Below are 26,904 nucleotides of genomic sequence, written 5' to 3' on the forward strand. Positions count from 1 at the left end.
ATAAGAGCGTAAAACATGCATTGAAACCTTTTACAGTCTATGATTCAAACGTAAAGGTGTATTTGGCTGTGTGGTTATAGTTCACTGCACAAAACTGTCTAACAAAACAGAGTGACTGGTTGAAAAAAAACACTTTAGATCTGTCCGTATAGTCCAGAACAGGCTGAGCTGTTACATTAATTTGACTGCATCCTCCACGCATGCGCAGTGGCCGCGCCGGGGTAGTAGCAGCCAGGGTGTATAGTCAGTTCACCGGTGGCATGAATGTCAGATGTCCTCGCCTGTAATATCCGCCGAGCTGGCATTTGGGGACGCAGTCCATAAACGAGTGGACCTAGGAGTGAGAAGAGCCGAGAGACACTCGCTGTCCTGTCCCTCCTGTCCTCTGTCCTCTGTCCTCCTCAGCGCCTCCGTCCTCTGCGGCTCCTCCTCGTCTTTGTCTGAGAGCGGAACAGAAACCGTCCGGTGAGTTACCTCTACTCGGTCAGCAGCACACAGCACTACACCCTGTTCACCACCGGACCACACGACACATTATTACACAACACTACAGACTGTTTATCTACAGTAACAGCGCGCACCGTCCTACAGTCATACAACACTACAAACATGCACAGACAGTCACACAACTCTACACGCAGTCACACCACAATACACAGCCACTGTCACACAATCAGAAACACACAACACAGTAGCAGCACAGTAGCTGGGCAGCTGTGACTCAGAGAAGAGCAGCTCATCTACTGTTGTGGCTCCATCCTGCAGCAAGTCAAGTGCCCTTGGGTGAGTGTTGCTATATGTTAAACTGTGTGTTGTTGAGTGATTGTGGATTTTATTCACCATACAACATTACACACAACACAGTTAAGCTATGCAACAACTATAGGGTGAATTCAGGTATATTGGGACATTAGGTAATTTGGGACAGATAAGGAAAAACACTGCTTCCACTTGCCTTGAATGGGCTATGGCAAAGTTAAAGGTGCTGATACATTCCTCTGGATGTCTACATTAAAAGTCACATTAAATATTTTGGGTGACATCACACAGGGGTGTGTGGTCAGCAGATTTAACAAAATCTAACAAATGTAACAAAATATATATATATATTAAAAAAAAGGATTTAAAAAAAAACATTCTTGCTTCTCCTGAGGTCAATAATCTGCTCACAATATGTTTCAGGCTATTAAATCTGCTGTTTGTTGAAATAATTGGTACATTGTAACCAAATCACAAGATTATTAATACACAACATAAACATAATAGGCTATAGGCCTAATATACATAATTAAGCAATCTATTCATGTCTTTTTTTAATGTAATTGCAGCTCCATGCAATATCCCATACCACAGGCCTGTGTCCCACATTACCAAACAAGTCGCGAAAAAATAGTTCCTTTAAAATTGAGTGTGCTCTCACAAAAGAAGAATCTAGAATCCAGACATATCTAATTTGTTGGGTTATTTATTAATCTTGATGACAAAAAATGGCTCAGAAAATGGATTTACAAAAATTGTCCCAATATAGGCTACCTGAATTCACCCTACACATTGTCACACAACAACATACACATACTATGAGATAGCTTAGCCTTAGGTAAATCAAAGAGTCTTCCAGTCATGTCACACGCTGTTAACACTGTGCCTGGAATAACATGAAACGTTGAAATATTAATGACATGATACTAGTTTGTTTCCCACTATTCTCAGTGTTGTGTGTCTGATTAGAGGAGGAGGGGGCTCATACTGCTGTTATCTATATGTCATCACTGTGTTTAGGTAACCACAAGCAAGATGTCCAAAGTGAATACAGCAAAGAGGAAGAAGTGTGAGAACTGCACCAAACAGGTGAATTGACTCGGCCCGCTCCGAAGAACATGGTTGTTTTTGTGATCCTGGATCAGAAAAGTCTTTAATTGATTATCCATGTGGTCACAGTGCAACAAGGAGCAGAGTGATGAAGGAGCCGTCTCACAGCAGGAGGGAGAAGAAGTCAGTCATGGACAGGTAACTACATCAGTCTTCTATTTATTAAAGGGATAGTTCACTCAAAATTCAAATTGCACTCATTATCTACTCACCCTCATGCCGAGGGCTGGGAGAAGTTTCAGAGTTATCCGTGGCTTCTCTGAGTTACAGGGGGTCTCGGCGTAGCAGTGCATGTCCATATAACGGTTGCAAATGGATACCACTTTTCTTCGTAACAAAAAGACACACCAAAAAACATCCAAATACCTCCATGCTGCTCGTATGTAATGTCCGTCTTGTATTGAAGCCCGGAAATGCGAAATTGTTCCGAAAAAAATTAAATAAGTCTATATTTCAAGCTTGTTTGTAGCGGAAGCTCCTCTTCCTGGTCCGTCCAAATCTCGCGCGATTTGCGCTGGCATCAGTGCGATTACTGACACCGGCGCAAATCGCGCGAGATTTGGACGTTGGATATGTCACCCTCTGTGTGACCATTGTTTCTGGTACCATCTCACCTGTCCTGTGTGTCCTCAGCTAAATGAAGGAGCTCAGGTTTTGCTGAGTGCTTGTCTGTCCTGTGATGGCTGTGTGTCAGAGGAGGAGAGTCTGAAGATATCTCAGCAGAACCTTGAGGAGATGGAGCAGGTTCTGGAGAACAATAAGGTTCAAAGCATAAGCATAAGCAGTCTGTTTCTATGTTGTTTTTGTGATATGTATGATGACATTACTGCTCCCACTGTGTAGTTTCATTGTGTAACTGTTCCCTCCCAGAGGTGTGACGTGTCAGAACACAAGGTGCTGGTCGCCTCCGTTTGTCCACAGTCACTGCCGTTCTTTGCCGTCAAGTTTGGTCTGGACATCAGTGACGCCGCCCGCAAACTGTGCAGCTTTCTGAAGAGTCTGGGTGAGTGTCTTCAAATTCACGACCAAGTTCACATTTAATTATAAACTGTATGGGTCTGAGGCACAAGATCATGGAGGGGAATCTGGTTTAAAGGGATAGTTTAACATTTTGGCAAATGGGCCCATTGCCATAATCTCTATAGTCATAGCAGTAGGTTCGTTACCTTTATTTGTCGGTGCAAGCTATTTTTAGAACGGCCGAGCGGCTGCAGAGGCTAATGGGATTTCTTGGTTTCCCTCATCAAACTCATCAAATACAGAATCCAACAACTCCAAAACGCTTTCGTGGACAAGTTGTGACCTGCACATTCACCACGCTATGAGATAATAACAGAACGTTATGAAACGGAGCCGTTCTCGAGGTAAATACAGAGACTGCTTGCTGAAAAACTGTCCCTGAAGGCAACGCGCATCAGCGGTTTTGCATGAATTTACCTTGAAAACAACTCTGTCTGGTAACGTTCCGTTATTATCTCATAGCGTGGTGAATGTGCAGGTCACAACTTGTCCACCAGAGCGTTTTGGAGTTGTTGGATTGTGTATTTGATGAGTTTGATGAGGGAAACCAAGAAATCCCATTAGCCTCCGTAGCGTTGCTCTGAGCAGCTTGCGGCTCTGCTCCGCCGTTCTAAAAATAGCTTGCACTTAATAAAGGTAACGACCCTACTGCTATGACTATGCGATTATGGCAATGGGCCAATTTGCCAAAATGTTGAACTATCCCTTTAACAATTGCCATCTCCCTGTCTTTTCTTCAGCAGCTCACTGACTGTATTCAGTCAGAAACAGAATGCATTCGCATCCTCTGTTATTTGCTCTTGATTCCTGTTTAAGACTAGTTAATTAAACATGAACTGGACTCTCTGGTCTACAGGAGTCCACTATGTATTTGACTCCACTCTGGCAACAGGATTCAGCATCGTAGAGAGTCAGAAGGAGTTTATTCAGAGGTACCGCAGGAGGCACCACGACTCCAATGCCCTGCCCATGTTCACCTCCTCCTGCCCAGGTAAACCTCCTCTGTTTTACCATGTGCACCACTTCTCTCCCTCTCTCTGCAAATAGCTGCAGTTCACACATAGACATAGACATAAACAACACAAGAAAACTGCTAGAGAGAGATAAAGAGCTTTTCTCACCCCACACCCCTCGTCAGAGATAAGAGAGAGAAGGAGTAGGGCTAATCAAGCGTGTGTGTGTGTGTGTCCTCCTCAGGGTGGATCCGTTACTCAGAGCGGATCCTGGGCAGTTTGGTCACCCCGCATATCTGCACTGCCAGGTCTTCTCAGCAGATCATGGGCTGTCTGATCAAAGACTACTTCTCTAAACAGCAGGTGGGTGGAACTAGTCAGCTGTGGTTAACTAGTCCAGTTAATTGTATCAGTAAAGGCTACTGGGCTCTGTTCCAGAAAGCAGGTTTAACAAACTTTGGCTCTAAACCTGAACTATGAGTCAGTGAACACTGAGCTGGAAACTCTGAATCCAGAATAAGTGATTCATCGTGGTATCAGATAGATAAAGTGCTAAGCATCCATTTTAATCCAGTTGAGTCAGAAAGATTATTAATGTTTGATATTACAGCACATTTACCTTTTAAAGGGATAGTTCAACATTTTGGCAAATTGGCCCATTGCCATAATCCCTGTAGTCATAGCAGTAGGTTCGTTACCTTTAATAGTCGGTGCAAGCTATTTTTAGAACGGCGGAGCAGAGCCGTGAGCTACTCAGAGCTACACTACGGAGGCTAATGGGATTTCTTGGAGTTTCCCTCATCAAACTCAACAAATACACAATCCAAAAACTCCAAAATGCTCTGCACATTCACCACACTATGGGAATAGAACGTTACGAGTTGTTTTCAAGGTTTTCAAGGTAAATGCAGAGACTGCTTGCTGAAAAACTGTCCCTGAAGGCAACGCACATCAACGGTTTTGCATGAAATTACCTCTAAAACAACTCTGTATCGCAACGTTCTGTTATTATCTCATAGCGTGGTGAATGTGCAGGTCACAACTTGTCCACCAGAGCGTTTTGGAGTTGTTGGATTGTGTATTTGATGAGTTTGATGAGGGAAACCAAGAAATCCCATTAGCCTCCATAGCGTAGCTCTGAGCAGCTCGCCGCTCGGCTCGGCGGTTCTAAAAATAGCTCGCACCGACAATTAAAGGTAACAAACCTACTGCTAAAACTATAAGGATCTTTACTTGTGTTAAGCTTGAACAGTGAACAGAAACATACATACAGTACATAATCACTGTGATCCTGTGGATAAGTTATATAATATACCTGATTATGTTGTTGTTGTTGTTTCTTCTTTTCCTAACAGAGCCTGAGTCCAGATAAGGTGTACCACATCGTGGTGGCTCCCTGCTTTGATAAGAAGCTGGAAGCCATCAGAGAGGAGTTCTACAATACTCTGCTGGACTCCAGAGATGTCGACTGTGTCCTCACCTCAGGTTCAGTCTTATACACTGCTGCTGTGACCTCACTGTGACTTGTGACCTGCTGTGTTTACGACATATATGCACTATTATATTATAACTTTGTGCAGTATTCGTACAGAATGAAGTCTCTTGTTTTTGTTTGACTGCTCAGTTGTGTGGAAAGGTTCCCCCTTCGACTCCTGTAGTCCTTCGTTTGAAGTCAGCTTTCATTATTGGGAATAACCCCTTGAGATGATTCAATCAGTTTAATGGTGATATTTCAGTAACAGGGTTGTTTGATGTTTCAGGTGAGATCTATCACTTAATGCAGCGGAGGAACGTCTCAGTGGCGGACCTGGAGTCTGTTCCACTGGATCCAGTGTGAGTAGTGGAAATGGTTTTCTTTGTCACCCCAAGTAAACTTGACCAGACTGGATCAGACTTAATGGGGAGGAGACTGGATTAGACTGGACCAGAGCTGATTGGACATGATGCAGCCCGACATGTGACTGATTCTTACTTTGCATGTGTTTGATATTTCAAGCTCTACACTAAGAGCTGCCGCAGAACAATCCAACCAACTACTGTACATATTGCATATGAATTGTATATTAATGTGGTGATATCTTCACTGAGTGGTTGTACTTGGCTTCAGGCTGGGGGAGATTGGAGAGGTGGCTCTAGTGAGACATGAGGGTCGAGGTTCTGAAGGTTTCCTGGAGCACATGTTCAAACACGCTGCCAAAGAGCTCTTCGGTGTGGAGGTGCATGAGATCACATACAAAACCCTCAGGTGAGACTCACCTGCATCCTCACACCTACACTGTAACTTTCATTGTGTCACAGTTGGAACACCTGAGTATCTGTAGCATTATGTCCTTGTCTGTTTATACCAACTGCGTGTGTGTGACATGATTAACAGCTCTCTTCCTGTCTCCATATTGGTGCATTCATAGGAACCGAGACTTCCAGGAAGTGACCCTGGAGCGGGACGGAAAGACTTTGCTGCAGTTTGCTGCTGTCTATGGTTTCAGGAACATCCAGACCCTCGTCCACCGGATGAGAAAGGGACGAGTGCCGTACCATCTGGTGGAGGTGTTGTCTTGTCCAGGAGGTAACTTAACTCTGCAGCCATACAGTATATTCACTCATCTCAATGCCATGGAGACTCCCTCATCATGTAATCCCCCTCCCCTCTCCAGGGTGCTTGAGTGGCCGGGGTCAGGCGGAGAGTGAGGCAGAAGGACGGGTGGACAAAGCCCTGGTCCAGCAAATGGAAAACTCCTACAGCAGCCTGCCAGTCCGTCTCCCAGAGCTCAACCCCACCTTGCAGACTCTCTATCGAGACTGGCTGCAGGGCCAGGACTCCGCCCAGACCAGTATGCTGCTGCACACCCAGTATAGAAACCAGGGTCCAGGCAATGGACAGCCCCCCCACATGCAGTGGTGAGACAGTAATTTAACTTGAAGACACGATGGTTGAATGAGGTCCCCTAAGCATGGTCCTGATTCTGGACCATCTCCGTCCTGCAGAAGACCCTGGTGGACTTGCTGAAGACCGGTCTCCATAGGTGCAGTTCTTCCATTTGGTCACAGTGAGGCAGTGTCTGTACTGAGAACAAGGGCCAAACCTGAGCTTGAGGAAAGATGAGGTCTAACTTCTTATGGATGTCATGCTGAATGAAGCCATGATGTCACTGAGCTGGTCGCATGACGACTTATAAGATGAATGATGCAGAGTCATGCGACTGACACTGAGTGTGAAGAGTCTTGATTGGTTCATAGTGAAGAAGTTTTACTGTGTAGTCAAGTCATCTCCACCGGTCCATTGTACCTCTCAACCATGTGTGATCATCTTGTCTCAGCCAGTCGTCGGAAAGTCGAGCTGCTGCTCCAGAAGATCAAAGGCAATCATCAAGTACACCTGAATCCATCCCTATGTAGAGACTCGTCATTTTTAATGGTACAAGATTTAATTTTATTATAATTTCCCAAACTTCATCATTTATCTTTGTTATAAAAGATCAATCACACTAAAATACTAAATCTCTCTGATTCCTTTGCTCATTGAACAGACACTGTTGATGTAAACACAATGAGATGATTTGAGACACATGACAACAAGACATTAAATGGAGAAATTTCATTGTTTTCAAAATTATTTAAATTCAGTGCCAGTGACATGATTCAGGACTGCTAACCCTATAAACACAGAGACACACGTTATATTGCATTGCAATAGTCCAGTCTGGTGGAGACAATGAAGTGGAAGAGTTTCTCAGCATCATGTGGGGTGAGTGTGGGACGGAGTCTGGCTATAATGTTCCTGAGGTGGTGCAAATGATATCTTGCAGAGATGTTTGATATGAGCCTCAAAGGTTAAGTGAGGATCAGACTTGATGGCACGATTGGTGACTAATGATTCAATTCAATTCAATTCAATACAACTTTGTTTGTCTCCAGGCGGCAATTAAAAGCACACAGGGCAGTTGCTTAATGACATCTACAAATTTTGTTTAATAAAGTGCACAAAAAAACCATGATGACAGAGGAATGTCCTGGCCAGAGAAAGGTTTGATGAGGGGAATCAATGACAATGGCCTTGTTTTACCCTCTCTTTATTGGAGGTTTTGCAGATTAGGCATATACATTTAGGTTGGAAGAAGAAAAAAAAGACCAAAAAAAATATTGAAGGCAGGGAATACCTTATTCAACTCAGAATTCATTCACAATTCATCATAGCCAAAATTACAGTGCTTCAATATGTCCATAGACATTATCAAAATGGGCAGCATAGTTGCCTTGTAAACACATCCTACACATTCACATAATTAAACAGGGCTGTATACACATTGTGGTCTACCTTGGCAGAGACTATATTTCATCAATCATGCCATAGCAAGAAGACCAAACTTTTTCATTTTTCTCCACAGAGTTTGTGTTGCAGTATATTATGACTCTTTCCAGGTTTTCTACTTCTGAGAGTGCATTTAACCAGACATGGATAATAGGAGCTGAGGTGTTTTTCCATTGGCAATATAATAACTTTTTATTGCTAGCCATTTATTGTTAGACTGATTTATAAGCCTAGAAAAGATTTCCAGGAGGCAAACAGCAGGATCTGGCTCTATATGGGTTCTAGTTGTTTTGCAAACCATGTGCAGGTAGGTCCCCTCTTGAGCTGAGCACCTCCAACACAAGCCAGTTGGTCTGTTTAATGTACTACGAGTCCAATGATACAGTTTTGAGTTGTGGTGACTCCAATGAAACCTCCTTAGAGACTGTTTGCACTCTGATCCAAATCTGGTTCCATTCATCTTCAGTTACATCACATCCAAAAGTTTGATGTTATTTTGTCAATAAGTTCTTTGGTGCTTTTAGATTGATCGTTTACGAATAAACAGTTATCCTAATATGTTGCCCTTCGGAGGATCTTTACATTTATTCCTTAAAGTTACAACAGCACTTCTTAGTTGACAATATTTCCACCAGGGTAAACAGTTTGGTGAGATTACAGTGTTTAATTCTGAATTGAAAATTGGTCTGTGGTTTTCAGACCACTGCTAACTGATTTTGAGGGCTGTGAGAGGAACAGGATGACATCATCAGCATAAAGTATAAAGTTGTGGACCTTGTTAGGCGACTATAGATGGAACAGTAGTGGTCACTGAGAGGCTAAGCGAGGGAAACACTTTACTTGCCGGACATGCTTCTGAATAATAAAAACTACGTAAGCTCCGGAGGAATGTCGATTCACATGTTTATTAAGATAAAACACAGGCAGTGAAACAATCCCACAAGAAACCTAAAATCGTCCAAAACAGTGTAAATTAGCGGTCAGCAAAGTAGGACCTTCCACCCCTTACCTTTTCAGTTCATTCATTCATCAACAGGTGAAGAACAGCTGATTTTACTACTCTGCTGAGCTGACCCCACCTGACTCCTCCCTGGATGTGACACACAAAAAACACTACATGGCACCTACAGACCTCATTAAAACTGTCACTCCTGCGATGTCGGCATTCTGTCTTAGAGCAATAGCAAGAGGTTCAAGGGCCAGGACAAACAACAGGTGAAGGGGCATCCCTGCCTAGTACCCCTATAAGAAGCTCAACATTGCACAATGCTATACCATTAGTTATGACTGTAGCTTGGGTATAAACTTCTTACACAACAAATCAAATTGAGTCCAAATCCATATTTCTCAAGCGATTTGAACAGGTAAGGCACCCCCACCTATCGAAGGCCTTCTCAGCATCTAAGGCCAACGCAGGGGAAGGAGTGGGGGATTTTCGGTTTGTCCATTTTATATTCAATAGCTGTATTATACTATCTGAACCATATCGTTGCTTTATGAACCTGCTTGGTCAGGATGCACCAGTTTCATTATCATCCTTTCAAGTATATTTGATATTACCTTAGCAAATATCTTTATATCACATTTCAAAATGGATAGGGGGCATTGACCCTCACATAGTTAAGGATCTTTATTTTTCTTTTAGGAATTAGAATTATTGATGCTGTGTGTGAGGATGGAAAGAAAAAGCTGTTTTGGATAACTTCATTATAATGGGATAGCAACAGAGGGGTAAGGTTATTGTGAAACGCTAAATAAAATTCTTGTGGAAATCCATCAATGCCAGGTGATTTTCCAGCAGCAATTTGAATGATAACTGTTTCTTCACTGGCTTCGGTTTTGAACTGTTCAGCTGGAAGAAGCTGTGATTCACTCCTTGCCTTATCTCTGACAGTGTTACTGTGACAGGGTGTTGTGTCAGACAGTGTGCAGGTTAATTCAGCCTTTGCATGCAACAGTTCTGTGTGATGGAAAATGTCTTTTAAAAAAAACATGTTTGTCAGTAACAAGCACTTCCTTATCTTCAGTTCTGATGCAGTCGAACACACACACACGCACCGTTTCCTCTTAACCACATACGGCTCTCTCTGAGCGACAGTCTGTCAGTTTACAGGATGCAACCCCACTGGTGCTATGTGCTCGGATTGCTCTTCATGTCTGCCGAGGTCCACAGCTGGACAGGTGAGTGATTGTTTGTGTGTGTGTGTGTTGCTTGCTTCTTGGTGTGACCATAATTATCCGAGGATCTGCCTACCACTAGGTGCATTAGTTTCCAAACTCAGAGATGTGACCGTCTTTGATGAAATTGAGCTTTTTAAGCCCTACTCCAATATCTTTAACACGTGTGACAGAGAGAGAGACTGAATGGATGGGTTTTGTTAAAAAGTTAGTCAGATTTCCCAAGTTTTCCCTTTGTTTGAGCTGTGTAACAATAGTGAAAAGAAATCAAAAGTCCATTATTCACAATGTAATGTAACTTATTTTATCAGCGAACTGTTCTCAGTGTCAAAACGAGCAGAGTCGTTGTGCAAGAAACTACCCTTTATTATCGGTCAGGCCCATTCTCAGGTTCACTAGACACATCTGGCAGGTCATTCTATGAAATGTGACAAGGCTCCAAACTATGGGCGTCCACTTGTTTAAATACTTTTCATAAAATTCATTTGTAGTGGAAGCTCTGCATCTAAAATGTGACTTTGGACAGTAGCTGTTCGATAGTAAAAGAAGAAACATTTCACTGAGGTGTCAAGGACCAGTATGAAACACTTGAAGCAGAGAAATGTGATTGACAGGTGTGTTTAGTGTCTAACGTGACTTCAGCTTTAGTTTCCTGAATGATTTTCTTCACTATTCTGTTTAACCGTCCTCCTCCTCTCCACAGTGTCTCAGAGTCCTTCCAAACTCTCTTACATGAGAGTAAACTCATCTGCTGAGATCACATGCACCACTTCATTGTCTAACCCCATGGGGCTCTACCTGCGCAGGTATTTTCATGGTGAAAAAGATATTATATACCTATCCCTGCAAAACGGCAAAGTTACCAAGAATACAACAGCTCCAAAATATGGAGGTCGAGTTCACATGGATTCGGACAAGCTGGCTGAGACTGAGGGCTCCAGCGTCATGCTGCGGCTGTCTCTGCTGGAGCTGGAGGACACTGACATGTACTACTGCAGCTGGAGCCACTGGAGCCTAGAGACAAATCAGCAAGCCCAGTCCAGCAATGGCACCATCATCATCGTCACAAGTAAAAGGACACACACACACACACACACACACTGTACATTCATAATTAAAAGCAGCAACTTAGTAGCTTTTCATCCTGTGCTTTCACAGAGGGGGGGCCCCGGGAGCCGTGCAAGGACCAGATTCTGGATTTGATCTTGATTTCCTTAAGTGTGACAGCATTCTGTGTGGTGCTGATACTCTTCATTGGAGTCCTGATTGTGAAATGCAAACGAGTAAGTATATAAAGTTGACTAAAACTCGTTAGCAAAACCAGCAGTTGAGGTTGAGTTGAGACAAATGTGGTTCTTCTTCTCTACAGTTCAGGAAGAGCTTCAGACCTGTCAGAGATGTAGAAACGCGGAGACCTAACCCTCAGTATACCTGTCCTGAGCGCAGACCTCAGCACTGTCCCTACATGATCACAACTGCAAACCATCTCGACTACAGGGGCATTCTGTGAAGAGCTCATGGTTCTGTGGAAAACAGCACCACATTATGTATATTACAGCCGGGTCTGTAGCGATGACAATGTCTGATTCTACGGATTGACCCATCAGTGATGTCCCATCTTTTATCTGCTTTTCACTTCCTTTTACACAAATTTGACTTTGTTTGCAGAAAAGTTAACGAGCCACCACATCCTGGGTGATGTGGGGTGTACGTACTGCATGAGTGCTGAACAAGTGTCTTGTTATTCCATGTTGAGCAACGCGTTTGCGTGACCTTCTCGCACATATTCTTTGTTTCCTTTGTGTGTCATTAACGGCCTCTGAGCTTTCGGTTTTCTGGCTGACTTCATCTTTAACAGTAAATCTAAGCTTCTGTCAAAATAAGTGTTTTCAGTTTAACATCCCACATGTTTGTATCAGTTACAGTAAACTCTGAACCATTAATCAAGTGTTCCTTCACAATCCTGGTGAATAAAAAAGAAGACAAAGAGGCTGTGACCCAGTGTCTGTCTGAAACTTGTGCACTTTAACTTTCATTTCATTGCTCATAGGCGACTAGACACTACAGGCAAAAACACCGTTTCTTCATGCATTGGTCAATTTTGAGATTTTGGGCTATTTTTTCTTCCTTTTGTATTCTTTCAGAGAAGTCAAAAGAAATGGTAGAAAAACCACATTAAGGTGGTTATTTTTATTTCATTTCATCTCTTTCGTCAGTAGATTTCTAAATTCATGTCAGGTATCATTGTAAAGTTCTCTCTCTCCTGAACAATGATGTAGGCTCCAAAAATACTAATTTCCTCCGTATCTGCAACCAATGGTAAAAGTACAATTTACATTAACAATCTATGGAATTTTACAGTACAAGTCTTTAAAGGCCGTTTTCTCAAAATTAGTTTTTCCTCAGACTCTGGGCCCGAAATCTCCACTTCAGCAGCACTTACAGACACCAAACCTTCCAGTCTATATTCTGAAGTTTTTTACATAGGGGATTGTTGCTGATATCATTCACAGCCTGATTTATTCAACATTTTGTCCCTAAAAACATGGCAAAATTTGATTTTTTTTTAGGGCTGGTGACAGTATTTTCTCATTTACAGAGTGATAAAAAGAGATCCCCTGTGTAAAAACTTCTGACTCTAATATGTCAACAAAATAAAACAAGAATTTTGAAAGGGGCTTTATCCATTGTTCGGATTTCGGTTCTGGAAACATATGCAAATTAGCGCATATTTAATTGGATATTGCCACATTTACATATTTAAACATAACATTTGATAAAACTTGTAATACGAAAAATATTTGTCGTAATGAAAGTGATAAACTTGGGAAGTTTCATGGTGATATCTGTTATGTTTTACCCTATTCACCTGTAGTGTCTCCCCTTAATGGCCTGGAAAAAGCTGCAGACCTGTAGATCTCAGATCTCAGATTTTAGTGAGTCATCGGGCTGTTTCAGTGTATGTTGATCTGTTACAGTAAGACATCTGTGTGACTTGCTGTCTAAATATGACCTTTTAGTTATTTCCTGTTTCTATATGTTCAGCGGTTTCAACATGAAGTAGCTCACAGAAATAAAAGCTGTCAGTGACACCTTTGTGTTGTTTTGTACATAGTGAGTTTCTGAGACTTGTCCTAAATATGACCTGGGATTTCTGCACCATGAGCAAATGCATGATGAAAGCATGAGCTAGAGTTACTGTAAGTTTTTGGCCATGCTCATGTTTAACTGGCTGTAACTGTTTTAACATTGTGTAGAAAATAAAGTTGAATCACCGATATTAAAGTAACTAGGGAGGTGAACTTCATTTCCTCTTAATGCACATCTGGCTGTTGTGAATGCACATTAATCATTTAAGATTAAAACCTTTTTCCAAAGATGTCTTCAAACCATAGACTGTAAAAAGAACACAATACATAGGTGAAAATGAAAGAAAGGGACATTTCACTGTTTTTTTTCCTGCATCTACACCGCAATGCTGATCTATGATCACAGATAGTCAACTACAGGTGAGTACAGTAACTATGCATTTGAGCTCAGATGACTCAAACACGCTCAGAGGTGGTGGACCAAATGATGTCATGCGGCCTACCCTTTCCCCTGTTTTTTTTTTTTCAACAGCTTTATTTAAAAGGAGTTGACATAAATACAAATAGTAGGACAGGGAACAGTATACAAGGAAAATACAGAGAACATGTGCAAGGGGTGATGTTCATTATACAACAAGGTCATATGAAAAACATAAAAGCAAGGGGTTTTCTTAGAAAATGTATTTTTATGAATATGGAATTTTGCAAGAAATAAAAACAGATTTTTATTAAAAAGTAACATTTTCCTTCTTTCTTAGGGTAATTATGGAAACCAAACACAACATTTTCCCAAAGTAAAATAAAATCTATAGTGAGAGAGTCAATAATAAATTTGCTAAGGTCTGCCCATAGTTTTTTCCTGTAAGAGCACAGCCAGAACAAATGAACAACTGTTTCTGGATGTAAATTACAGCCCTTTCCCCTGTATGTCTCGTTAAAGGGATAGTTCAACATTTTGGCAAATTGGCCCATTGCCATAATCCCTATAGTTTTAGGAGTAGGTTCGTTACCGTCTCATAAAAGAACGTTACGAGATGGAGTTGTTTTAGAGGTAGGCATAAATACATGCAAAATCGCTGATGCGTGTTCCTGTCAGGGGCAGTTTTTCAGCAAGCAGTCTCTGCGTTTGCCTCGAAAACAACTCTGTCTCATAACATTCTGTTATTATCTCATAGCGTGGTGAATGTGCAGGTCACAACTTATCCACCAGAGCGTTTTAGAGTTGTTGGATTGTGTTTTTGATGAGTTTGATGAGGGAAACCAAGAAATCCCATTAGCCTCCGTAGCGTAGGCTATAGCTCTCTGAGCAGCTCACGGCTCTGCTCCGCCGTTCTAAAAAATAGCTTGCAACGACAATTAAAGGTAACGAACCTACTGCTGGGCCAATTTGCCAAAATGTTGAACTATCCCTTTAGCCTACTGCTCGTGCGGAACCTACGTCATGCATCGCCGTTGTTTACAATGGGACCAGTCTGGGAGTAACACACAGCGCCGCCTTGAATTCACAGTGGATATGTTTGGAAGTTGTGACCTGCTTTTTTACAGTCTATGGTTGTGACAACACTGGATCTTGGAAGCGGCCGTGACAACGCGATTTAAACTTTATTATACCATTACCAGTCTGTGAAATCGTAACGCGTTTGGGTCAGAGCTCCGGACGCAGCGGCTCTCTCTCTCTCCCAGCACCAGGACGGCTTCACACCGGTGTTCACTAGTTTTAGTCCCGACAGTCAGCCTCCCTGTCCTGGAGAAGATGAGCGGCCACACGCTGCTGCTCCGCGGGCTGAGGCTGTGGACTCCCCGCGCTGCTCGTTGCATCAGCCGGCGGCTCCATGACGGTGAGTCGGTGCCTCGGTGCATGTGGGTCTCCTCTGTTTGGTGCCAACATGGAGCTCAGTCAGTATGGATGTTCCTGTACAGCTGGAGCACGTATACATGTCCCACTACTGTCACCAGTCTCCTCAGTTGTTAAACTAATCTCTCTTTTTAATCACGGATCGTGGATCTAGATAGCAGGGCTGAGTTTGTTCTGCTTTGTCCTGTGTTTTTTTTTTTAATCTGCAGGTGTAAGTTTGTCCACCTCCACCAGTCCAAAGGTGTGTGTTGTAGGAGGTGGCCCTGCAGGTTTCTACTCGGCCCAGTATCTGATCAAGGTAGCTACACTTCTTCTAACAGTGTAGGCTGTAGGACGGGCTTTATGCACACTACAGCTCCACTATTTCCTGAACTTAAACAAGCTCTCAAGTCTTTACATTATTGGACAAATCCATTAATCCAGGTGTGTCTGACTCAGTACCTCAGTAGTCACAACAATGGTCAGACACACCTGGTTTAATCAGTTTGTCCAATAATGTAAGACAGGAAATAAAGGAGCTTGTTTAAGTTCAGGAAGTAGTGGAGCTGTGCATAAAGCCTATACATAGCCTAATGACAAATAAAGGTTCTTCATAATAACTATGTGGAAAAAGCAGATTGTTCTCAGGATGTGAAGCATTACCCACAGAGTGACCCCGCCCAACACACCCAGATAGAGGAGGTGAATGGACTGCAAACTGAACTAGGGCTGATCATTGTGAATGGGATACAAGTCAAGTTTCCAGTGTATATTTACATTTGGCTGAAAAAACGATGAACATGATTGTGATGTAACAAACTCTGTCATAAACTGAGGTGTGTGTCTGTGTGTGAGCACAACATAATTACTGTGATGCATTTTACATTTTTACCTAAAACATCTGAGTAAGGACTAAATACCAGGGTTTTAAACATGTGATCTGTGGTCTGCTGCTGTTACAGAGGCCTGACCCTTATAGTCCAGGCAATTTAGCTCATTTTGGACCCAAAAATAGAACTAATTGTCACAGAAGGTTTTTCACCATACATCATTTCTATGAGGTGTCTAGAACAACATACTAAAAGTCCTAAGAAATCCTAGTTGGGGAAATATGTTTAATTTGCATCATTATTTACTGTATAAAGTCTATGGTGCCGACAACAATACACCCCAATGGGGCTATTTTTTTCCTTTACTCCTATCACAATGAAACTTTACATGATGAAAGTATCCATGAAATGTAACATTTTTTGTATTACAAGTTTCTTTGAAAATGAATTTGAATATGCAAATGAGCCTTACACTAATCAATTATGCCCAAAATACACCCGAATAGGCTTCCTTTTTTTCCTTTACTCCTACCACAATGAAACTTTGCACAATGAAAGTAGACATTAAAAGTAACATTTTTTGTATTACAAGTTTCTTGGAAAATGAATTTGAATATGCAAATGAGCAATACACTAATGGAATATGCCCAAAATACACCCAAATAGGCTTATTTTCTTCCTTTACTCCTACCACAATCACCCTTCACACAATAAAAGTATACATGAAAAGTAACATTTCTGTATTTCAAGTTTCTTGGAAAATTAATTTTAAATATGTAAATGAGCTCAACACTAATTGACTTATGGTCAAGAAGCCATAAAGCTGCAAGCAGCAAAAACAGGGGCCAAATAACTTAGTTCTTAGTCCCGCTCATATGTTGTTGAACATATATATAACATCATAAATGTCATATATAATATAACATCACACACAGTCGTTGAAACGACTTTGATGAATTCTGACTTTCTTCTGATGTTCTCTGCGAACTGGGAGGAAAGTCGTTAGGTAAGGCTTGTTCGCTAATAATAAAAAAAAAGAATTTAGAAAGCAACTGGAGACAAGACTGTGCAATTAATTCTTAAGGTCAATATAGGTCTTTTAAGTGTGGCAAGTGACATGTGTGTATGCATAAGTCAAGTGTGGCAAGTGACAGCACTCAGTGCATAGGTTAACTTATTGAATGGACATGAATGTGTTAGTTATTTGGCCCCTGTTGCTGCTTGTGGCTTTATGGCTTCTTGACCATAAGTCAATTAGTGTTGAGCTCATTTACATATTTAAAATTAATTTTCCAAGAAACTTGAAATACAGAAATGTTACTTTTCATGTATACTTTTATTGTGTGAAGTGTGATTGTGGTAGGAGTAAAGGAAGAAAATAAGCCTATTCGGGTGTATTTGGGGCATATTCCATTAGTGTATTGCTCATTTGCATATTCAAATTCATTTTCCAAGAAACTTGTAATACAAAAAATGTTACTTTAAATGTCTATTTTCATTGTCTAAAGTTTCATTGTGGTAGGAGTAAAGGAAAAAAAGAAGCCTATTCGGGTGTATTTTGGGCATATTTGATTAGTGTAAGACTCATTTGCATATTCAAATTCATTTTCAAAGAAACTTGTAATACAAAAAATGTTACATTTCATGGATACTTTCATTGTGTAAAGTTTCATTGTGATAGGAGTAAAGGGAAAAAATAGCCCCATTGGGGTGTATTGTTGTCAGCACCATAGACTTTACACAGTAAATAATGATGCGAATTAAACATATTTCCCCAACTAGGATTTCTTAGGACTTTTAGTATGTTGTTCTAGACACCTCATAGAAATGATGTATGGTGAAAAACCTTCTGTGACAATTAGTCTGTCGTAAAACGCTATTTTGCCTGGACTATTAGACCATCCTCACCTCAGTGCAGTCAATTTCAATATTAATTCCTTTTATTTGATAAAGAGGGACAATGTACATTGATAAACATTTTAAAGATAAAATGTAAATGTACTCAATTCTAGCCAAAATGCTAATTTCCATTGACAGTCCCCCTATACTGAAATAGAAACAAGCAGGTTAAAGAAAACACAAGTATTTAAAAACATGGGGCAGATACCCCTTTAAAAAAAAAAGAAAAAAAGAAAGTAATACAATCATAATACATAGGTAAGACAAAGGGGGTGTAGATGGAATGGGAGGTTGCAACAATGCAGGGTCCGGGTCATGTTTCTTGATTTAGTGGTTGATGGTTGGTGCCAGTTATAAGGTAATAATCAGACAATGGGGGAGTGGCCAAAAGGGGGAGGAGAGAAAAAAAGAAAGAAAGAAAAAACTGATTAAGTAAAAATAAGTAAGTGGTGAAGATGGGAAACACAGTCAGTTAGTTAATAAATAAAAGTACCAAAAATGATGACATGACATAGTTACATGAAAGAAAGTGACATAGTGGCATTTACTCATTATCGGTGGTCATGATTGCAGCTTTGTTTACTTAGTAGCCAGGGCCGGTCCAAGCCTCCATGGGGCCCTAATCAAAATCTTTATTTTGGTGCCCTCTATTACTGCCAATAATACTATTTCATTTTTTACTCTGTCATTACGAATCATCACATCCTGGCAGGTTTGTACCCATCTATGGTTTTTATTCTGAAATGGCACCAAATTTAACTAAAAGTGCAGCAGCCTGGGGTTGATTTACATTTAATCTTCAAATTGATATTAGCCTACTTGGATACTGAATGTCACCTATAGGTCGACTAAAAGTAACAAAATAAACCAACAGACAATGCATTTACTGTAAACACATCATCTGCTTTTTACATTTTTTTTACAGAAAAGTGCAACAACAATTTGAAATGCAACAATAATCAAAGTTTTTTGTAAGTACACAGTGTTTCTATAAGGATCGACAAAAGTTACGCACTACAATTTAAAAAAAGTTACTTGCCTTTTGGGGGCCCCCCAATAGTCACGGGGCCCCAAGCAGGTGCTTAGTTCGCTTATGCCTTGGGCCGGCCCTGTTAGTAGCCACTTCTTTAAGCTAGTTTTGATTGTGGCAAACGTATTACAGTCTCTTATCAAAACGGGTAAGGGTAAGATATTCCAGATGCGTCTGCCCACACGAGGTGCGTCTGAGTGGGATTATACAATCCCTTCTAGTAGTGGCCCGGGTTGTATGGCAACATAGGGAAACACAGTCAATGAGAAGGTATTGTCTGACCACATGTCTCAAGAGCAGCTTCACTCCCCTCTGTGACAGTTTCAACTTGTGTACTAAAGATTTCAGTTTTTTCCTTTAATGGCTCATATTTATGAACTACTGGATTTTGATCTGCTCATACATCTATAAACATGTTATTCCATGTTTCTGCTTTGTGTTATGAATAACATGAAGCAAATATTTAAACGACAAGTAAAAGAAGAGTCTGTGAAGTAGCTCATAGAAGTAAGTTTATAATGAGGACATAGTTCAACACTCTTGTCATTTCTCCAGATTTTTGTTTAACTTCATGAATGTTTTTTTCCCCCAATGATCTCAGGCTCATCAACAGGTTCTGGTGGATATCTATGAGCGGCTTCCCATCCCCTTTGGCCTTGTCCGATTTGGAGTTGCCCCTGATCATCCTGAAGTCAAGGTCTCTGCTCCTCATAAGTATTAGACAGCCAACACTGTTATGGATGTTCCTGGATTATAATAACAACTGCAGCTATGACACGAAGAGAAGCAGGAATGCTGTCATAACGCAACATTATGAGTTTGTGGTCTGGTCACAAGCTGTGGCCTTCTTACAGGTTGTTGTAGCAGTTCATCATAAAAGGTTTATCAGAACACACACACAACCTTGACCAAGTATCTAAAACCCAGAAATATGGAAGTGAACTCCCAAAGGCGTGAGAAAACAGACCATATTACATTATGGTGTAAGAGTGGAAGTACTGCAGCCTAATGTATATTACTTAGGGATGCACGATAACTTTTTTTTTTTAAACCGATACCGATAACTTTCTGCTTCCAAAGGCCGATACTGATACCAATAACCGATAACATACCTGGAGATAAGAAAGACTAGTGAGGACCTAACATACATATCATGACATCAATACTATAAACAAAACCAAATATAGTTTTGACTCTTTCAATGAAGATATTCTATTAGCAAGTAATTAGCAAGGGAGTATGATTTTTTTTCAGTCACTGAGGCCACTTGAACGCAGCATTCACTGCAGGCCTTCATACATTAGATATATATAGATATTTATCAGGTCTCATGTTAGGAGTGAGAGCGCTTGGTTAAAAAAAACGACCCACACAGCAGGGCTGACAAAAATACATACTATATCTTATCGGGCCGATAAGTTAATAACATCGGACTTTTCGGAATGACGTCATAATTTCCTGATATTGGGCCGATAATTATCATGCATCTCTAATATTACTGTAAACTGTAAACTTTTCTGCATGACACTTGTGATCTTCTTATCTCTTCAGAACGTCATCAACACATTCACACAGACAGCCAAGCATCCACGCTGTTGTTTCTACGGTAACGTGAACGTGGGGAAGGATGTGAGTGTTGAGGAGCTGCAGCGAGCCTACCATGCAGTTGTACTGGTGAGAAGAACACGGAAAGGATGTTTCACCACCTGCTGTAGAAATCGCCCCACAATTAAAAAGCTCTTGGTGCACTGTGTTTCCTGCAGAGTTACGGGGCCGAGGGGAACCGGACCCTCGGAGTCCCAGGAGAAGAGTTGGCTGGCGTCTATTCTGCCAAAGACTTTGTGGGATGGTACAACGGGCTGCCCAGCTGTAGAGAGGTATTGCTGTCATCAGTGTGCATGTTTGCCATAAATCAAATGGATGTTTTTTTTATTTAGAGTAATCATTACACTACCTTCTCTGTCCTTAGTTTTTTATTTTATGTTTATGATTCTTTTCAGCTGAGTCCAGACCTGAGCTGTGAAACAGCAGTTATTCTGGGACAAGGTAACGTGGCCCTGGACATCGCAAGAGTCCTGCTGTCGCCCATTGACAGTTTGAAGGTGAGAGCTGCACAGAGGATGTTAGGAGACAGGGTGTGTGTTAACCAGCAGCTGTTGGAGGTAAAAGCTGCTACAAGCTGAAATATCCACTGAATAAATGTTTACTTTGGATTTATTCATAGGCTATTCCACATATTAAATAAAGTCAGGAAAAATCACAAGACTGTTTTTTATATTTCATTTTCAGCCAACTGCATTTAAAAAAAAAAATAATAATAATTGAACAACATTCAACCATTTTCTCAAAGGCTAATATTCAAAAGGAAAAGACAACTGCATGTAAAACTCTGTCAGTGATTCTTATTACGTCCGTAGCTGTAGCTGAGCTCTTGTTTTCTCCCCTGTCCCCTCACCTGTTGAGCCCAGAGCGATTGCCTGTTATATGTTAGTGTTGCCCAAACACAAATCTTGAATAGGTCTACATTATTTCCACAGTTTAAAAGGTCTTTGTTGTCTTTGTACAGAGACAATATACGATTTGCTTGTACAGCAGCTGAAAACTCCACTGTAGGTTTTCATACGCACACCCGGCCTCGCTTTCAAAAAAACACACTCGCCATCAGTAAAATATATGAAAACAATATGAAACACAATATAAAAATGACAGTTGTTGTTGCTCAAGTTTATTTTTATTTAAAAGTAGTGCAATGTTCAGCTGTCAGAAAGTAGGTAGTTGCATCCCTGTGCTCGTCTTGGCTGAAATCAGCGGCTGTAGTCGCTCCATTTTTCACGGAAGTGAATCATATGATGTCAGACTTTGATGTGAACGTGCACAGAGCACAAAGCTGAGAGTGGACTTGACAAACCAAGTTGATAACCACCGTCGTAGTACCGTGTTAACTCTGACCGGGGCTTGAGGTTTTGTTGAGCTGCATCATGAACACCAAGCCTGGCTATGTTGAGCCTCCTTCGTAGGACAGGCCTCTCTGGTCTGGTTGAGTTTGTGGGGGAAAAAAGCGTTTAATCACAATGCAAAGAAACTGGTCACATCAGTGTTTGAGTCTTGTTGATAATGATACTAAAATAAAAAAAATACATTGAAACTGCAACCAGTTCCAACAATAGCCTACACAGGAAGCTGAGCGTGCAGCCCCAGGCAGCTGTTGTTTTGACAGTGATACTTAGCAAGTTATCTCTTGGTTTACCTTGGTTACCCTGGTGTTTTAAAGGAGGGCTAATACTCGTGTTAAAAATAACAATTTGTGCGATAGCTGATGCCAAGGTTTTCTTTTTTGGTTAATTTTGTTATTTTATAGTGAGGAAAACACTGTGTTTTCAAATGTTCTAGCTCTAAACACCATCACAGCATCTGAATAATCACAAACTCAAACAAAAAGACTCAGGTTGCAAATAAGCAGCATGAAGGAGCTCCAACAAGTAAGAAAATCAAGGTGCTCTGGTCAGACACAAAGGCCAACTTTTACCAATGTCTTACCAAGAGGGAGCATCGGCTCGGGTCCCTTTAAAAGCACTAACTAAGTGAAGAACTGTGGAGTCAGTGGTGAAAATGTTGTTTGCACTGACAATTCAAAGCACTCAAAACTTTGTTTACATAGTTAATATGTTCATCTTTTGTTAAACTCACAGTGAATGTACCAGGATGTCGCTCGAGGTGTTTTACTGTATGTTCATTGGAAGACTTTGTATGTGGAAATGAAATGTTTAAATTGTACATGATTTTATTATTTCACATAAAAAGGATAGGGAGCTTGTTGACTTGTATTTCCCTCCTTAGTGTTTCCACTGGGAACGCATGTACTGTATGCAGGCGCAGTGTATTTTGGCAGCTGAGTGAAAAGTGACAGTGACGGGATGGTTCGGTTGGGAACTAAATAAAGTCATGAAACTTTAGATATGTAAACATCTTGTTTATTAAGTCTAACAGAGATGTAGCTGCAGCTTCTCAGCCCAGATCAGATGAACCTCATGTACAGAATGACTTTGTGTGGACACATCTGATCAGGCTGAAACTTATGATGTGATTGTGAAACTCCCTCATTCATGTAAGTGTGTGTGTGTTGTGGATATTTCCTCAAAAAACCTTTAGGGGGTTTTGATGAAAACTTTTCGGTGCTTTATTACAGACGACGGACATCACCCAGCCTGCCCTGGAGGCTCTGGTCCAGAGCAAGGTCCGCAGGGTGCTGATCGTTGGCAGGAGAGGACCCATGCAGGTTGCGTTCACAATCAAGGTGGGTTTGGCAGCGGAGAGTTAAAGGGATAGTTCAACATTTTGGCAAATTGCCATAATCCCAATAGTTTTAGCAGTAGGTTCGTTACCTGTAATTGAAATTTGGGGAATCTAAGGGTTAATAATCATCTGTCATGATCCTAATGAATTTAAATAGTTCCACTACAGACACATGTGATAATAAAGTTGAATAATCCCTTCTATCTTCTGCTCATCTGCAGGAGCTCAGAGAGATGGTCAACCTGGTGGGGACCAGACCTGAGATGGTGGAGGCCGATTTTCATGGAGTCAAAGAAGCTCTCACAGGTACAAGAATACTCCTCCCTGCTCCTGCCTCATTTGTTGTCTTACTTTACACAAAAGAAATCGTCATGAATTTTATTCAAAACCGTGAGAATTTCCCAGACCATGGGATGTGTGGCGGTGTAGCTCATCAACAAACCAGTGCAGTCAGATGGTCAAACATTCTGCTGGTGCATTTTAGAGGTAATGTCCTTGTCCTTGTCCTTGTCCTTGTCCTCATCAGAGAGGAGACATTGGATGATTCCCCCGCCGGCCTTTTCCCAGGGCTGAGTGACAACCTTGGTGTTCTGTGTCTTTTCTCAAACTGTCAGTTCAGTGTCTGTTAATGTCAACAACACAGAAGTTTGAACATCTGGTCTCTGGGATACACTACACACTGTTTCCAGAGTTACTAAAACAGAGCTAATGCATCAGCAGAAGAGTATTCAAAGAATATTCACTGCCACATATACGTACAGTACATACAATCATCAAATGCTTTAAAGATGATGTTCTGAAGTCAAGCAGGCAGATGTTAAAGGGGACATATTATGGAAATATCACTTTTTGAAGGTTCTTTAACATATATTTAGATGTTTGTTTTGCCTTCCGGCCCCCAAAATTTGAGAATTGACAAAAACAATCTGTAATTTTCCGCTCCCTAGGTTGAAATCCACATGGTTTTACGAGCTGTTCCCTCAGTTGTCTGGCAATAGAGTCTGCCAGTAAACCTGGAACTCCGTTAGCGCTTCTAGCCCTTCCAGTTCCCTTGTCTAAGTCGATATGTTTTTTGAATGTGATTTTAGTAAAATACCTCAAATTAGGTCTTTGGTTAACAAAAGCTTAAGCAAGTTTCAGGTTTTGTTGTACGACATAAAACACGTCAGTAAACTACAAACCCTGTTGATGACATTAAACGTCATCACCCCCGAACAGGCGCGAGTGCGCGTGATGCCGTTTAATGTCCCCTACAGGGTTTGTAGTCGTATTGAGAAACTTGTTAGCAACCGCCATGTAAAAGCTTCTAAATTAATTCATAACAAGTAGGGTATTTACTGACGTAGAACAAAACCTGAAACTCGTTTAAGCCATAGAACCAGACATAATTTAAGGTATTTTACCAAAATCCCATTCAAAAAATGTATTGACTTTTAGTTGAGAGAACCGTAAAAGCACTAACGGAGTTCTGGGTTTACTGGCAGACTCTATGATGTAACTCGTTCTCGAATTTGCATAATATGGGGCAGGGCGGGTTCATTTGCATTTAAAGGGACAGGCACTGAGTCCAGCTGTTCTGAACAGGGCTGTTTTTAACGAATGAAAAGAGCTGTGATGTTTGATCCTTGGGGTATTTTGACCAAAGCATGTCACAGACATGCCTTTAAGACACCTGGGAACTATTTTAATTTGTGGAAAAGGAGCATAATATGTCTCCTTTAATATCGCCATCAGATATACCAAGGCCCAGGAAGCGGCTCACAGAACTGATGTTGAAGACGGCCCTGGAGCCTCCAGCAGCGAAGGAACAGGAGAGGAGGGATCAGGCCTCCCGGACATGGGGTCTTAGGTTCTTCCGCAGCCCTGTGGAGGTCTTGGCGGACCCTGAAGGCCACAGGACGGCCGGGATCCGCCTAGAAGTCAACAGGCTAGAGGTAAACAGGATCTCTTGTAGCTGCATACGGCTGCTCACTGCTTGAGTTTGGCTGAAAGCTGGTTACCTACCTGTGTGTGTGTGACCAGGGTTCGGGTGAGGCGGCCCGCGTGGTGCACACCGGAGAGGTGGAGGACGTGACTTGCGGTTTGGTCATCAGCAGCATCGGTTACAAGAGCCTCCCCATCGACCAATCGGTGCCGTTCGACCTCCGCAGAGCCATCGTTCCCAACACCATGGGCCGTGTTCATGAAGCCGCAGGTACAGACTAGCCCACAGGTGCACACAGACATGATGAAAGCAGATCCCCCAGTTGAACCCCGGTCCATCTGTCCCTCAGGTTTGTACTGCAGTGGATGGCTGAAGACCGGACCCACGGGGGTGATAGCCACCACCATGAACAACAGCTTTGACACCGCACGCTCCGTAGTGGATGACATGGAGTCAGGAGCTCTGGATGTCTCTGCTGCTAAAGATGGATCACAGCTCACTAGAGCTCTGCTGGAACAGAGAGGTTTGTCCTGACAGCTCATCACACCACATCACAGCATACTTACAGTTTTTCTCCATTGGTTTGGCTCAGTTCTTGAAACAGAAATTACATTATCAAAACTCTAAGATCATTTAGTAAAACAGTCTTACAGTTCATAGCTCACATGTAATAGCTCATCTCTCTCCCAAAACAGTTCACTCGTGTCAAAACTAAACTCCTTTCTCATATAAATATTCAATGCATTTGTGATTTGCGGTTTGTGTTTGTAGGGGTGAAAGCAGTAAGTTTCTCAGACTGGGAGAAGATCGACAGAGTGGAAATGAGCAGAGGTGAAGCCTCAGGAAAACCCAGAGAGAAGCTGCTCACTGTGGAGGAGATGCTTCAGTTAGCTCGAAGCTGAACTTGGTCTCGGGTGAACTGGACTCTGAAAGACACTCATCTGTTGCCGTATGGGACCAGCAGAAATCAACCAATGAGTCTGCGCAGATAATAAATGGCAGAACTACTCAACATGGACTGAGCTTACCGGTATTTGTCCAAATGCCAACAGCTGACCTCATGTAGTTGATACACTTAATCCTATTTGCCATTATGAATAATAATGAATCTTTTATACACAATAAAATGTATGTTTGATTCTTTCACATCCCACCTCCTGAACCTGGATTTGTAATGTCATCTCATACAGGTGCATCTGAATAAATGAGAATATCATGTGTAACTACTGAACCAGGCTAAGACTGTTGTGAAATGCTGCATTCGATTCCTCTGACTCTCTGAGGTGGTGTTCTGTAATAACCTTTCAATATCCATCTGAATTTACAAGGAACAATTAGTGGGTTTTAAAATCTATAGTGTCATGCAAAAGTTTGGTCACCCCTGGTCAAAATGTCTGTTAATGTGAACAGTTAAGCAGTTGGAAGATGAAATGATCTCCAAAAGACATAAAGTTAAACATGAAACACTCTTTTTCAGTATTTGAATCAATATCAGTGAATTATTTTAGTTTTCTACACTTTTCGAGTGCAAAAGGGAAACAAAGCAGCAGCCTGCAAAAGAATGAAACCCAGGAGACTTGAGCTCTCAGAAAACTTTGACCAAGGTATCAGACAAGATATTTACTATTTATACACTGTGATAGTTTCCAAAGGGGGGGCTACTAGCTACTAACTAT

General features: G+C 41.5%; 3 protein-coding genes across 3 annotated transcripts; all 3 read left to right on the forward strand.

The window, feature by feature from the left end:
• Positions 1-242: 242 nt before the first annotated feature.
• Positions 243-7,398, forward strand: narf (nuclear prelamin A recognition factor). The gene is made up of 12 exons (XM_083994068.1): positions 243-465; positions 1,780-1,848; positions 1,939-2,007; positions 2,503-2,631; positions 2,740-2,872; positions 3,746-3,880; positions 4,087-4,205; positions 5,198-5,327; positions 5,603-5,675; positions 5,950-6,087; positions 6,251-6,408; positions 6,497-7,398. Exons 2-12 carry the CDS (start codon positions 1,795-1,797, stop codon positions 6,742-6,744), a joined length of 1,386 nt encoding a protein of 461 aa, XP_083850194.1. The 5' UTR covers positions 243-465; positions 1,780-1,794; the 3' UTR covers positions 6,745-7,398.
• A 2,841-nt stretch (positions 7,399-10,239) lies between these two features.
• Positions 10,240-12,358, forward strand: LOC311002652 (uncharacterized protein). The gene is made up of 4 exons (XM_083994072.1): positions 10,240-10,332; positions 11,033-11,398; positions 11,488-11,612; positions 11,699-12,358. Exons 1-4 carry the CDS (start codon positions 10,266-10,268, stop codon positions 11,837-11,839), a joined length of 699 nt encoding a protein of 232 aa, XP_083850198.1. The 5' UTR covers positions 10,240-10,265; the 3' UTR covers positions 11,840-12,358.
• Positions 12,359-14,928: 2,570 nt separating this feature from the next.
• fdxr (ferredoxin reductase) lies at positions 14,929-26,811 on the forward strand. The gene is made up of 12 exons (XM_083994063.1): positions 14,929-15,256; positions 15,483-15,571; positions 19,613-19,708; positions 20,563-20,685; positions 20,775-20,888; positions 21,012-21,113; positions 23,198-23,305; positions 23,526-23,610; positions 25,039-25,238; positions 25,327-25,498; positions 25,578-25,751; positions 26,000-26,811. The coding sequence occupies exons 1-12, from the start codon at positions 15,172-15,174 to the stop codon at positions 26,128-26,130; spliced, it is 1,479 nt and encodes a 492-aa protein (XP_083850189.1). The 5' UTR covers positions 14,929-15,171; the 3' UTR covers positions 26,131-26,811.
• Positions 26,812-26,904: the final 93 nt, after the last annotated feature.

Source organism: Trachurus trachurus (assembly GCF_905171665.1).
Source record: "Trachurus trachurus genome assembly, chromosome: 19".
NCBI classification, from domain to species: domain Eukaryota; kingdom Metazoa; phylum Chordata; class Actinopteri; order Carangiformes; family Carangidae; genus Trachurus; species Trachurus trachurus.

Excerpts from the sequence above, each read along its gene's own strand:
- narf (XM_083994068.1), top strand. The coding sequence starts at position 1,795 with ATGTCCAAAGTGAATACAGCAAAGAGGAAGAAGTGTGAGAACTGCACC. Across the intron at positions 3,881-4,086 it reads GTTCACCTCCTCCTGCCCAG|GGTGGATCCGTTACTCAGAG; the intron begins GTAAACCTCCTC and ends TGTCCTCCTCAG. Across the intron at positions 4,206-5,197 it reads ACTACTTCTCTAAACAGCAG|AGCCTGAGTCCAGATAAGGT; the intron begins GTGGGTGGAACT and ends TTTTCCTAACAG.
- LOC311002652 (XM_083994072.1), top strand. The coding sequence starts at position 10,266 with ATGCAACCCCACTGGTGCTATGTGCTCGGATTGCTCTTCATGTCTGCC. Across the intron at positions 10,333-11,032 it reads CGAGGTCCACAGCTGGACAG|TGTCTCAGAGTCCTTCCAAA; the intron begins GTGAGTGATTGT and ends TCCTCTCCACAG. Across the intron at positions 11,399-11,487 it reads CACCATCATCATCGTCACAA|AGGGGGGGCCCCGGGAGCCG; the intron begins GTAAAAGGACAC and ends GTGCTTTCACAG.
- fdxr (XM_083994063.1), top strand. The coding sequence starts at position 15,172 with ATGAGCGGCCACACGCTGCTGCTCCGCGGGCTGAGGCTGTGGACTCCC. Across the intron at positions 23,306-23,525 it reads AGGTTGCGTTCACAATCAAG|GAGCTCAGAGAGATGGTCAA; the intron begins GTGGGTTTGGCA and ends GCTCATCTGCAG. Across the intron at positions 25,499-25,577 it reads CCGTGTTCATGAAGCCGCAG|GTTTGTACTGCAGTGGATGG; the intron begins GTACAGACTAGC and ends TCTGTCCCTCAG.